The sequence below is a fragment of the Kogia breviceps genome, chromosome 3 (assembly GCF_026419965.1).
Source record: "Kogia breviceps isolate mKogBre1 chromosome 3, mKogBre1 haplotype 1, whole genome shotgun sequence".
NCBI classification, from domain to species: domain Eukaryota; kingdom Metazoa; phylum Chordata; class Mammalia; order Artiodactyla; family Physeteridae; genus Kogia; species Kogia breviceps.
In genome coordinates, this window is record NC_081312.1 from 88269272 (window position 1) to 88283755 (window position 14484).

The 14484-nt window shown below is 43.2% G+C and overlaps 1 protein-coding gene across 1 annotated transcript; it reads left to right on the top strand.

Moving 5' to 3' along the window:
* Window positions 1–6591: 6591 nt before the first annotated feature.
* On the top strand, window positions 6592–13519 carry LOC131753739 (beta-2-microglobulin-like). The gene is made up of 4 exons (XM_059059438.2): window positions 6592–6824; window positions 10130–10405; window positions 10985–11012; window positions 12385–13519. The coding sequence occupies exons 1-3, from the start codon at window positions 6758–6760 to the stop codon at window positions 10996–10998; spliced, it is 357 nt and encodes a 118-aa protein (XP_058915421.1). The 5' UTR covers window positions 6592–6757; the 3' UTR covers window positions 10999–11012; window positions 12385–13519.
* Window positions 13520–14484: the final 965 nt, after the last annotated feature.

Genomic DNA, 14484 nt, shown 5'->3' on the forward strand with positions numbered 1-14484 from the left:
ACAGGAATTTGCCAAAAGGGAAAAAGGGCATTTGAAGGAGAGTCTTTGCTTTTATTTATTTTTTTTTTTGTCTTTCCTAAAGTGCCTTATATTTGAAAATGGAAGTTTTCCAAATATTAACCAAATGATCCAAAATAAAATCTGCAGGGCAGTTCAATTATGGCACAATAAATGAATGACAGAGCATTTTATTTCAAAATCCTTGAGTTTTAGGATCTGAACATCTATAAGAACATCCCTTTCATTCCAGATTCAAGAGTTTATGGCATTCAAATGTTACAACACACCTGTCCCCCCGTTATAGGCATTGCTTCAATGAAAAACTAGCTTAAAAACCATAAAATCAACTTCGTATGACTCTGATCACTAATCTGACTTGTAAATTAGATGTGTGTAACTTCCACTATTCAGCAATCTGCAAATCTTTTTCCTAGCAGGATGGCTTAGTTGCACTGCACTCTGACCAAAAATGTGCAATAGTAGCAGTGGCACACTGACAAACTGATTAATATTAGGCCTTAAATAAAGATTTCAAGGTAAGTCATGAGGAAATTTTTCTGTTTGTAGATTAGCTGTATGAACTATATAAAATATAATCTATGTTTTACATCCTCGGCTGCCAGAGTTTTTGTTGAATGCTAGATGATAAAAATGTTGAAAACTCACTGAGGAAAAAAATGGGATTCAACTTTGAGAGAATCCACCCACCTCATTTCCCAGCACTGCTTTCAAACCCTCTATAACTGGTATAAATAGATGTATGCCAAAAGCAGGGACTCTAACCAAATAAAATAGTGACTTGGTTCAGAGAGTACTTTGACGTTCCAGTTTTCTTATGATTCGATAGTTCTAGAAAATACATATGTTTATTTCCAGTTCACATCTGCTGAGTCTTTGCTTTTAATAGTGCTGAATAGAATCCAAGGCAGGACAGAAAATCCAAGTCGGAATTCTGCAGTTTTAAGTAGGTCCTGAGATGCAGACCCAAGGACCTATGAGAGGAGAACACCCATGAAAGGAGGCTGTGCCAGTAACTTAGTCACTGGGCGCAGCATTCCCCAGGGACGGTGCCCAATCCTTGGCTCCTGGGATTGTCCTGTTGTCCCCAGTGTCAGGGGGTCTTGGCTTCAGCATTTCCCTAACCCTCTCTCCATCCAAGCTGAGGACTGATGCTACCTCTCACTCCCTTTATGCTTTTGGTGGGCACTGAGTACTTAACACATAATAATAGCAGTCTCTGTAGTTATAATTTTAAAATTCCTCACCTTCCAAACTATATACAGTATATACCCATAAAGGGATAGGCACCAAAGCTTAACAATGTTTCCTGAGGAGAGGACAGTGAGTTGGGAAGAGACACAGGAAGGCAACTTTCACTTTCACTCAGTAGACATGTTTGTATTTTTGCAACAGACATACATTCATGTATCAGAATTGTAATTAAAAATAAAAACTGCTTGGGGCTTCCCTGGTGGCACAGTGGTTGAGAATCTGCCTGCTAATGCAGGGGACACGGTTCGAGCCCTGGTCTGGGAAGATCCCACATGCCACGGAGCAACTAGGCCCGTGAGCCACAACTACTGAGCCTGCGCGTCTGGAGCCTGTGCTCCGCAACAAGAGAGGCCGCGGTAGTGAGAGGCCCGCACACCGTGATGAAGAGTGGCCCCCGCTTGCCACAACTAGAGAAAGCCCTCGCACAGAAACAAAAACCCAACACAGCCAAAAATAAATAAATAAACAAACGTGGGGTTAAAAAAAAAGAATCGCAACCCAGCTTCCCACATTCAAAAAATAAAATAAAATAAATTTTAAAAAAATAGAAAGTGCTTGAAACACTGTGGTTACTACTGTTTATAGTTCTGTACTGCTTGATTTATTTTATACCAACTCTGTGTGGTTTTCCCAATAAAATCACCCTGGCAATTGGAAGAGCATGGTGGTTACACACAAGCCTGTGAGGCAGAGATTCCTCACCAACGAGATACTTCACCTGGCTCAACTTTAGGCTTCCCACATACTCTCCCCCAATTAGTGAGAATAGCCCTTGCCTTCCCGGGACGGGACGTTGTGAGGTTTTTTCCCTCCTCTGTATGGTGTCCTACTTAGTAACTATCAGGAAACAAAACAGCTCCCCCTCTGTGTCCCATTTCCTTTGGGTCTGTTGCCTGTTATGTAACAGCACAAATCTGAGAATTCAGTCGGCATGAACACCTTAGGTGGCTGCTAATAAATTAATTACTGGGCTGATTTGAACTCTAGATTGGATTCCCCTGGTTGGCAGTCTGGCATCTTCTGACTTACCCTTACAGTATTTCCGTTTGCCACAGAGCCTGCACTCAACTGACATCGGCTGTATTCAATGGAATTTAATACAGAAGACTGAGGATTACCAGCCCCAAAACAGATCTAACCAGGATTGACTTTTTTGTTAATTCTATTTTTCTAATTGAAGTATAGTTGATTTACTACGCTGTGCCGATCTCTGCTGCACAGCAAAGTGACTCAGTTATACACATAGAGACATGCTTCCAGGATGGACTTCTGAGCAGGCAACCACCTTCAGACTCATTAAATTAAACCGTTTAACGATAGTTCTCTCTGGGTTGGAGGGTCACTGTGGTTTTCATTTTCCTCTTTATAGTTCTTCTTATTTTTAATTAAAAAGAATTTTATGTATTTATTTATTTTGATCACGCTGTGCAGCTTGTGGGATCATAGTTCCCCAACCAGGGATCAAACGCCGGGGTCCCTGCAGTGGAAGCTCGGAGTCCTAACCACTGGACCATCAGGGAATTCCCTATAGGTTTTTGATTGTTCCAATTTTCTATCATATGCATACATTATTTTTGTGGGCAGACAAAAACAAATGTGAGTTAAATAAAAACTACCATACATTGTGTTACTTGGTCCTGCTTCTCTGTACCTTCTCATATGCTTTTAATCGTTGCCCTGATCTAAGCCACCCAATGAACCGTTTCCCGCGAACCCCTTCTCAGAAGTGGTTGTCAAGTGGGCATTATGAGGCCTTTCGAATCACATGGACCAGCATTTGAATCATAGCTCAGAGCTAAAGTGGACAAGCATCTTAATTCTCTGAAACTGTCTCTATCTCTAAGAGAAAGTGAGACCTACCTCTGGATTGTTGTGTAGTTTGGGTCAGCAGCTTCACAAACTTCAATGTGTATACGAATCACCTGGGATGTTGTTAAAATGCAGGCTCTGATTTAGTAGGTCTAGGCTGGGCCCGAGTGTCTCCATTTCTAAGAGCTCCTAGGTGTTGCTGATGTTGTGATGCATGTACCACACTTTGATTAGTGACATAACATTTGAAAGAGCCCAGGCACAAATGTCCTACATGTGCTTGTTCCTCTCCTTCCAGGGGGCCTGGATTTTCTGGCTGTTTGATGAGTTCACCTCAGAAGAGTGCTGACTGAGATCCACTGAGGTGCAACCCAACTCATTTGAGCTTTAACCTATTCCTATTTTCTCCCCACTTCAATATCCTTCTTTTTCTTTCTGTTCAAGGACTTCATTCTTCCTTGGCCTAACAAAGATACAGGTACCTGTGCTTTTAGGTTTTTGGGGTTTTTTTTTTGTTTTTGGCCCCACCACACGGCATGTGGAACTTCCCTGCCCAGGGATTGAGCCCATGCCCCCTGCACTGGAAGCGTGGAGTCTTATTAGGTTATTTCTTTTTAAAAGGAGATTTACTGAGGTATAATTGACGTATGATAAATTACACTTAAAGTATACACTTTAATAAGTTCTACTGCATGTATATACTTGAGAAAGCATCATCATACTCAAGATAATGGATAAAGTGTCCTTAGGCTCCTGATGCTCCCTCCACCCTCTGGAAACCAACCATCTGCTTCTGTTACATAGATTAGTCTGCTTTTTCTAGAATTTTAAATAAAAAGAATCACAAGCACGTACTCTTTTTTTTTGTCTTGCTTTTTTCCTTCAGCCTCATTATTTCATCCATTATTCTGTGTACCAATAGTTCATGCCTTGTTTATTCAATGATTTTTTAAAAAAATGTATTAATTTATTAATTTACTTTTGGCTGTGTTGGGTCTTTGTTTCTGTGTGACGGCTTTCTCTAGTTGTGGCGAGCAGGGGCCACTCTTCATCGCAGTGCTTGGGCCTCTCACTGTCGCGGCCTCTCTCATAGCGGAGCACAAGCTCCAGACGCACAGGCTCAGTAGTTGTGGCTCACGGGCCTAGTTGCTCCGCAGCATGTGGGATCTTCCCAGACCAGGGCTCGAACCCGTGTCCCCTCCATTGGCAGGCAGATCCTCAACCACTGCGCCACCAGGGAAGCCCCCATGCCTTGTTTATTGCTGACAGTGTTCCATCGTATGGATGGATAGCTGTCACAGTTTGTTCATCCATTCGCCTGTTGATGGAAGTTTGGATTGTTTCCAATTTCTGCCTGTTACCAATAAAGCTGCTTTGAACAGTTTTGTACAAGTCCTCATCATGAAAATACACTTTCGTTTTCTCTTGGGTAAATACCTAGAGTGGAGTGGTTGGGTCATATGGCCAGCATATGTTTAACTTTTTTAAAAACTGTGAAACTGTTTTCCAAAGTAGTTGTACCATTTTCCATTCCCAACAAGAGTGTATGAAGTCCCAGTTCTTCCACATTCAGGAAATATTTACTATTATGAATACCATTTATTGTAAAAATTATTTTTTGAAAAGTCATTAGGCAAAAAAAAAAAAAAAAATTCCGTCATTCATCCCACTAATGGGAGATAACACTGTTAAAAGGCCATGTTTGTACATTTCCAGAAGTTTGCCCTCCTAGGCAAACACTGGTCTCCTTAAAAAAAAAAAAAACAAAACTGAAAAAATATAATTTTCTCTGTCTTCACTGTTTTTTTAAAAAAGTGATTTTAAAACTTGTTTTCCAAGTGAATAGATCAGATTCTATCTTTTAAGAATTTTAAGTACTCCAGTATTTGTCTGTGATGTGGTAAACAAGGAATATAGAGGTGACCGCTAGCCCTGTCTCTTCCTATACTCCCAAGGCACTAGAAAACAATTCAACACTAACATTCCAGGCGTTAAGAACCCTTAAATGAGTTAACAACCAACAAACAAACAAAAGGGAGGGGCAGGAGTGTCTTTACTCATAACTTTATGCCTAACCATTATTCTTTCATTTCGAGAGAGTTACAGAGAGCTGGTAGAAAAAACAGGTAACTAGCATCAATAATCATAGTACATGTCTTAATCATTACTGAACACTCCCTCTGTGCTCCCTGGGGCTCTCTCTGTGCATTATCTCCTTTCATTAGGTCTGCGGAGAGTATCCTACTTTTTCTAGTTTAGACACAACCACCACAGTAGGGATAGTTGAAACGTCTAAAAACATGGAAAAGAAACCCAGATGACATTTGTTGTGCTCTTTGGGGAAGCACCACCCAACCCCCTTCAAGTGCAAACTAAGGTGATTTCCAAGATCTCTGCCCCTCCCAGTCCCCATGGTTCACTCCCTCTTCTGAGTGTTCCACTCAGAAAAGATCCCTGGACTCAGCCACCAGGTGATGTCAGCAACTTTTTATGGTATCTCTGGAGTGGAGGTTTCCTTAAGGAGTCTAACACTGACACCCTCTTAGAGTCAGTAGGCCTAACTTCTTTGGCTGGGCCCACAGCAGATGCAACCCAAATTCTCACTAAAATTGCCCAGTCCTCTATCTTCCAAGTGTCTGAAGCACGAATGACAAATGAATCAGGTCCGTCTGAAACCTAACACTTAGCCTTTGTTTTCCTATCCATTAAAATGTAACGGGGTAATTCCTACATCCTAATGTTTACTCACGTATTCCCTCGCATGTTCGTTCGTTCCTTCATTCGTAGGTTCATCCATCCATCCATCCATTCACTCATTCAGTCAGTTTACCAAGTATTTACTGCATGCCAAGCACCATTCTAGTGTGGTAATTCGCAGGGAATGATGTTCCTCAAGGGGTTGGGAAAGTCTAATTTTCTAAGCAATTACTGCTTTTACCTTTTACTATCAGGGGTCATTTCCCCACAAATCAACAAAACAAAGAAAATTACCTAAACGACAGGGGCAAGATACAGGCCAGCCTTTCTCTGCACACGGTTTTCCCTGAAGGGACTCAGGAAGCAAGAAGGTCCTCCTTCACTCTGGACGGTTCTCTGAGCTGTCCTCATGAGGCCTCGAGGTTTCTGGACAACTTTTCTTGCCCAAAGAATCCAGAAGCCCTACAGCGTATTTCCGGGCTGTAATTGTGAACCCAAGTTCTGATTCTGCCCAGTACCATTCAATCTCCGTCCTTACTCTTATTAATTTATCTGGGCTTCAGTTTTCCCCATCGAAAACCAGGTTCTAGGCTCCTAATTCGCTGGGGCATGCTTGGGGAGCAAGTGTCTTAGCGTTTCTCGTGCTATTCCGAAAAGCGAAGGTTCTTCCAGACTGAAGTTCTCGGGTGGGCGGCCCACGCCCCAAGTTTGGGCGCGCACCCCTGATAAGAGGGCGCCGATGTACAGACAGCCAATCCACCCGGTTCAACCCTGCCTTCGTAAGCATCACGAGGCTTATCAGAAAATGAGACTGAAAACCGGGAAGTCCCTCTTTCTAACCTGCCCGGGCCTCGCTCGCTAGGAGACCGGTGACGGCCCGGCGGGCAGGGTTCTGATTGGCAGCCTGGGCGTGGACTATAATATAAGTGCGGGCGCGGGACCGGGCCCTCACTCCGCCACCCGGGCTGCTTCTGTAGCGATGGGTTCCTTCGTGACCTTGGTCCTGCTCGGGCTGCTCTCGGTGTCTGGCCTGCACGCCGTCCCGCGTGAGTGTCCCCTCCTCCCTTTCCCTCTTCCACCAGCCCGTCCTTGTCCCGCTCGCAGCCACTGGGCACTAACTCCGTACCCACCGTTCCCGCTCCCAAGTTTTCCTTCCCGGCTCGGTGGAGTACCACGCGGCTTTGTTTCGGGCTGTGGAGGCGGTGGTGGGGTGGGGAGTGGGGAGGGGTGCGAGCCCAGGACGCCGGTTTCTCCGGGATGGGGGAGGGGACCTCTGGCACGCCCGCACCGGGTGGGTCGGGACAGAGCGACCGAGGTGGGGGAGGGGTTCTCTTCCGCTGGTTCGCGGGGCCTTTGGCTCCCCCCGCGCAGGGGGAGCGGAGGGCGGGCTGGCGGGTCCCAAAAGGCTGGGTTGGGGGCTGCGAATGGGTGCAGACCACGCGTGGGCTTTGGGGGAGTCGCCGCCAGCGTGTATCAGTCCGCTGGGAGCCCGAGGGCTTGGAGGTTTTTCCAGGCGCCCGCTAGGGTCAGCTGACGCTCTGCACTTTCCCTAAATACGCGACGACCAAACCACGGCGCAGAAGTTGCACGCGACTTTTGTGGAGTGTCCTGAGGTGTTTACATACCGCTTCACGGCGTTCATTCTCTTGTTCCCGCTACCTGTCGCTCTTAATAATAATCATAGAGCTACCCGTTGGCGGCTCACTGACCTGCGCTATGTGCTGTATGTCATTTAATTGTGAAATGCGTCTGCGATGTAAACAGGATGCCTTTATCATCAGCTTGTCACAGATGAGAAAAGGGAGGCTCGAAGAGCTGAAGTGACTTAATCACGCAGGGGATTAATGGCAGACAGTGGAGCCTGACCAGAGCATTTGGCGGGTTGTGAGCCCTTTGCCTATAATCCGTGCGTTTTTCACAACCTTCTGTGGTGAGATTCCCGGGAGCAAGCTGGGCGGACATGGGCCCCTGTTGCCTTTCTTCACAGAGGGCTCCTCCTTTGGCTCCTTGCCTGGTTCTTTCCGAGATAAACTCAGTCTCTACTTTCAGTTTTGAGTAAGCGAAGGTTTATCATTCCGAAAGGTTGTAAAACTAGGGATAAAAGTAATCAACATGCTTACCTGAGCTGTCAGGGACATCATGGATACTGAGTACCTTGTAAATACCCTGCAATATACCGGACCTTCAGATTTTTCTCTCTCAAAAAAGGCTCTGTAAAGCGAGGTTTTTGTTTGTTGTTGTTCATGAGAAAAAGGAAGTTAATTTAAAATTTATTTAGAAAAGAAGCATAATGTCTGTATTATCACTATTGATATTTGTGGGGGCACATAGCTGTAGAAAACTAGCAAGCCGACATTAAAAACTATCTGAATTTGAAAATTTCCTAAGTAATGCATGCCTGCAATATATAGAAGGCCATTTTTGGAATGTATACAAGAAACATGTAATAGTGATTCCCTCTGGGGGATCTATTTTTTGCTCTTTCCCCTATGTGGGTTTTATTTCACTTTGGATGTAGATAATTTTTCAATTAAATTACAGAAACTCAAATAATTCTCCCCAAAACTCTGAGCCAGTAAGTGGTTGAGGGCAGATTCAAACCCAGGCCTGTCTGATACACCTCCTCCTCCTAGAAGCCACTACTGTGATATTCTTCCCCCCCAAAAAAACAACCCACAAACTGCCTAGCTCCCTCAAAGAGAGAATTCTATGTGGGATGAACCTGTGCTCCCACTACTGTAGCACCTACTATGTTCTAACTATTAAAAGCTCAAATGCTAAGAGGTTTCTGAATTATCTTCTCTTTGAACTATGAAAAAAATATCAGGGCTTCATGGTTCGTCCAGTCTAGTTCTTGGTGGGCCTTTTCTTTGATGATGGGACATTTCTAGACAGATACACCTGGTCAGAGTGGCCTGGTACTCCACTTCTCTCTACCACTGGATATGGAGGATGAGCTGAACTTTATAATCATGTACCCTGAGTGTATTTGTATTTATGTGGTTATATACATATATTTATATCAGTCTGTATATTCAGTAGCAATAACACTTCACTTTGGAAGAAAAATATAGAAATAGAGTCTATAATATTTTCTTTACACATCCCCGTGGAGGGTCTAGACATGCATCCCATTTTGGAAGCCACTGTTCTGTAGCATTATGCAATATTCCCAACCTGGCAGATTATGGCAATCACTTGAGCATGCTAATTAAAAATACAAATTCCACTGTCACATGCATTACTCCACCTGGTCCTAATGGAGAGTATGTTCTCTCCCATTTGCCATAGTCCTCACCCTTCCCTATTGTTCTTACCCAGCCCAACTATTTGATTTAAGTTATTTGCTAGCTCCTGTAGGTGTTTCAGTTTTGTTTCTTTGTTTTCTAGCTCATGAAATCAGATATAGATTCAGATAGAGATTTGTCATATAAACTCTGGACACAATGAAGAGGTTGTGTTTTGTAGAAATATACTTTGGCTTGACTCTGTTAGGAACCTGAGCACGGAGGTAACAATAATTACACCTGCCACTTACAGAGAAATTGCTGTGTGCCAGGCACTGTACTAGGCACATATTGAGAAGTCTGATCGGTCTGGATCTAGGCAGGAGGCAAAAAAAAGAGGAGTAAACATAGGGGAAAAAAACTGGGTTGAAACAGTGTACAATATCGGGATTTTTTTTTTTTTTTTTTTTTTTTGTGGTATGCAGGCCTCTCACTGTTGTGGCTTCTCCCATTGCGGAGCACAGGCTCCGGACACGCAGGCTCATCGGCCATGGCTCACGGGCCCAGCCGCTCCGCGGCATGCGGGATCTTCCTGGACCGGGGCACCAACCCGTGTCGCCTGCATTAGCAGGCGGACTCTCAACCACCGTGCCACCAGGGAAGCCCAATAACGGGAATTTTTGATGTGGCTAATATGGAGGGACTGTGAAGTTTGAAACGAAGCTTGATAAGTAGATTAGGGCCAAATCATATAGACTCTTGAGTGATAAGGAATTCTGTGGGTGCTGAGGAACCATGAAAAGTTCTCGAGATTCTCCACAGAGAGATTATTAAAGATACAGCACAATCTCCACTGACAGAAGAAGATGTTAAGAGAAATCTGCTAGAAAAAGCCTGAAAGGCACGTGTAGGGGAATTATGTGGGAAAGACACTAAGTCATGGTTTATCCAGAAGATGGAGGCTGCCTTTTGAAAAATGGAAGCTCATTTGGCATGAGGGGAAATGGAATTGGGAGAAATGGAGGATCAAATATAAACACTTGGGGCCTGATCTAGCTTTAGACCAAGGTAGCCCCAAGTGAAATACTCTGCAATTTCATCTGTCTTTCCCTGCTGCTCCTCAGGTCCTCCAAAGGTTCAGGTTTACTCACGACATCCCGCAGAGAATGGAAAACCAAATTACCTGAACTGCTACGTGTCTGGGTTCCATCCACCCCAGATTGAGATTGATTTGCTGAAGAATGAGGAGAAGATGGAAGTGGAGCAATCAGACCTGTCTTTCAGCAAGGACTGGTCTTTCTACCTTCTGGTCCACGCTGCGTTCACTCCCAACGCAGTGGATCGGTATACCTGCCGCGTGAAACACGTTACTCTCATAGAGCCCAAGACAGTTAAGTGGGGTAAGTTTTCAAGTTCCTTCCTTAGCTGCTGACAGTTGTATCTGAACATAGCCACAGCATACAGCTGCCTTGATATAAAAACATCTGCATACTGGGATTATCAGGGAATGTTATTAAAGCTCTGATTAGTGGCACCTTCTGAGAGATCTCTGCACAGCGTCGTCACTGAGACAGTGGTTTCCCTGTAGGGAGAGCAGGGGGCAGTAGCAGCACTTCCACAAGTGCACAGGCACTCACAATGGTTCTTCCCTACTGGCTTCCTTGGGCCTTCCTGATAGTCTCAGGGATACTCAGGACCAAGGAGAGTCTCAGGAAGGCACTGGCCTTGTCTGTAAGCCCTGCTATGGTAGTGCCCTCCAAGCCTAGACTCCTCCAGTTCTCTGGCTGGCTTGGGATCTAAGGCTAGTAGGCAAGGTTGGGTCCTACTGGGTTTTTCTTAACAAGGCACTCAACGGTGAAGGGCAGTGGGCTCTTCTGCCAGCTTTATTTACAACAGTTTTAGACATTTGTTAGTACATAGTATTTCAAAAGTAAAACTTAACTGTTTCTCTTTTCCTTTCTCCATTTTCTTTTTTGTAGATCGAGACCACTAACCAGCATCATGGAGGTGGGTTTCTAATCTTAAGAAAATCTTTTTAAATTTTATTTATTTATTTGTTTATTTATTTTTGGCTGTGTTGGGTGTTTGTTGCTGCATGCGGGCTTTCTCTAGTTGCGGCGAGCGGGGGCTACTCTTTGTTGTGGTGGGCTGGCTTCTTATTGTGGTGGCTTCTCGTTGCAGAGCATGGGCCTAGGCGCGTGGGCTTCAGTAGTTGTGGCATGCGGGCTCAGTAGTTGTGGCTCGCGGGCTCTAAAGCACAGGCTCAGTAGTTGCAGTGCACGGGTTTAGTTGCTGCGCGGCATGTGGGATCTTCCAGGACCAGGGCTTGAACCCGTGTCCCCTGAATTGGCAGGCGGATTCTTAACCGCTGCGCCACCAGGGAAGCCCCAGAAAATCTTTTTTTAATGTCACTATCTTGGAGACTGTTATAGACAGCTCTAATATGATAACCCTCACTGTCTGGAGGACATTCATCAGGGTAGCAATTTAGCAGGCAGAGAAGAACCCCATGGGGTCACATTCCCTTCTCCTTTCGGGTGTCATGAGGAAGGCATGTGACCCTGGGTGTGGCTCTGCCAGCATCACTGACCCTCTAAAGGGAGGACAGAAGAGCTGCAGGTGTGCTGTGACAGGACAGAGGCAGCGGTTACCCACAACACCTGCAAGGGTTTGCTCTTTCTTCTGCCATTGCTGCCTTGGGCGTCTCTGGGCCTTCAAAAGTGAACCGTCCCTTCCTTTGCATGGCAGTTGCTTTGTTATTTAGCCAGAAGGGAAGAGTGACATGGTTCTGCAGACGCACCGTTCCTAAGTGTGTGGGCACTGTGGTTGCCTCTAGAAGCTCCCAGTCCAATAGAGGAAAGAAATGGAAACAGATTGTTGTAACCTAATGTAAAGCTAGTATAACAGACGTATATTGCAAGTATCTGTAGCAGCATGAAACAGGGAGCAATTGGACTTCTCTGCATCTTCAGTTGGAGGCCAGAGGCAGATAATCCAGCTTTTCTGGGAAATTTTACTCCACAGGGTATCTTGGCACTGTAAACCTATTCAAATTTCCTGTTACACTGTAGGACAAGGAAGCTAATTTTCGAGAGAAAGAGAGAGTTTGGGTGACCTGCCCAGAGTCATACAGTTACTAAATGGTAGAGCCAGGATCTGCACTATGTAGTACCAGCATTCTTTCCTCTAAGGTTGTGGGGAAACCAGTGGGATAAACTAGTAGGATATGCTCTTTTAATGAGTCTGGAAAATCACCTGCAGCTATTACTTTTACCAACAGCGATTTATATAGCACAGGTTAGGTAAAGTTTGGTAGTGCTATCTATAATCCTAATAAAATAAATGTATTTGCTAATATTCCTTTTTTTCTTTTTTTCAGGTTTGAAGATGCCTCATTTGGATTGCACTAATTCCAAATTCTGTTGTCTTGGTTTTTATTTTTAATTTTCTTTTTTAAAAAATTTATTTTATTGAAGTATAGTTGATTTATAATGTTGTGTTAACTTCTGCTGTATAGCAAAGTGATTCAGTTATTGTTGTCTTGGTTTTGAATGCTGATATGTTTTTATGCTTTATGCATATAAATCAGAAGTTGTATTGATGTTACCGCAAATATAATTTTCTTTATAATTCTACCTAGGGCGCTACGTCTCCATGTTTGACCTGTCTTGGCAGGTAGCTGTAGTGGGGGCTCTGGCAGCCTAGAAGTGGGGAAGACGGAATTTCAGGTTTAACATCAACATCTTGGTCAAATCTGAACTCTTCAGTCGCTTCTGCATACAAAACTGGATAATAAGATAGTAGGCATGTTTAGAGTAAACCTCCAATTTGTAATTTTTCTTAGAATTTTCGAAAAATTTTGAAAGATAATTTTCAGAATTATGGAAATTTATTATAGTGGATAAAACATTTTGCCATATTAAATTCATATTTACCTCTTACATCTGTTAGAGAGAGACTTGGTTGTGCCTATTTTGTTTGTTTCACTAATTAAAACAATGGTAAAACATTGTGTTCAGCTTCTCAAAGGAACAACAGCTGACTTCTCAATGTCAGTGGGATCCAGAACATAGCAGAAAGTAATCATGAATGTAGTAAAACAACTGCCTACCTAGAATTCCATACACAACAAAAATATCTTTAAAAAAATTACAGCAAAGTAAACATCATTAGATAAAAAGTCAGATTTCCATACCCTTTAGATCCTCACTAAAGGAGATTCTAAATGATGCACTTCAGGCAGAGAGAAAGCCTAAAATGTGAGAAGAAAGGAAGAGCAAAGGAAATGTATCAGTTCTGTGTAAAAAGAAATCAACCTAAATAAGCACATAAACTGAATATTTAATATCTAACTAGTAGAGGGCACAGGAGCTTATGGAGTGCTAGTAATGTTTTATTTCTTGACATGGATGGTGGTTACAAGAGATTTTGCTTTGTAATTTTTTGTTAAATGTACATATATTCTGCACATTTTAAAGGAATGTTATATTTCACATTAAAAATCATAAAATTGATTAATGTGGTTTATTACATTAACAGATTAAAGGAGATTATTTATATGTATATTTCAAAGAATCAGAATAAGTGTTCAATTAAATTTCAACACTCAATGAGTTTATGATAAAAAACTCATAGCTGGAGGAAAAACAGGCTAATTTACTTATAAGCGTTTTCTTTTTTTTTACTTTTTTTTTTAAACATCTTTATTGGAGTATAATTGCTTTACAATGGTGTGTTAGTTTCTGCTTTACAACAAAGTGAATCACTTATACATATACATATGTTCCCCCATCTCTTCCCTCTTGCGTCTCCCTCCCTCGCACCCTCCCTATCCCACCCCTCTAGGTGGTCACAAAGCACCCAGCTGATCTCCCTGTGCCATGTGGCTGCTTCCCACTAGCTATCCACCCTATGTTTGGTAGTGTATATATGTCCATGCCACTCTCTCACTTCGTCACAGCTTACCCTTCCCCCTCCCCATATCCTCAAGGCCATGCTCTAGTAGGTCTGTGTCTTTATTCCCGTCCTACCCCTAGGCTCTTCATGACTTTTTTTTTTCTTATATATGTGTTAGCATATGGTATTTGTTTTTCTCCTTCTGACTTACTTCACTCTGTATGACAGACTCCAGGTCCATCCACCTCACTACAAATAACTCAATTTCGTTTCTTTTTATGGCTGAGTAATATTCCATTGTATATATGTGCCACATCTTTTTTATCCATTCATCTGTTGATGGACACTTAGGTTGCTTCCATGTCCTGGCTATTGTAAACAGAGCTGCAATGAACATTTTGGTTCATGACTCTTTTTGAATTATGGTTTTCTCAGGGTATATGCCCAGTAGTGGGATTGCTGGGTCATAAGGGTTTTCTTAACACACATAAACAGACACATACACACATTAATAGAGAGCTATCGGTATTTTACAGGTAAAATCAGAGATAAGATGAGGCCCAGTGCTACTTCTGAGTGATAT

Bases quoted from the DNA above. Each gene is read 5' to 3' on its own strand.
- LOC131753739 (XM_059059438.2), top strand. From the start codon at position 6,758: ATGGGTTCCTTCGTGACCTTGGTCCTGCTCGGGCTGCTCTCGGTGTCT. The intron at 6,825-10,129 runs GTGAGTGTCCCC...GCTGCTCCTCAG, and splicing joins TGGCCTGCACGCCGTCCCGC to GTCCTCCAAAGGTTCAGGTT.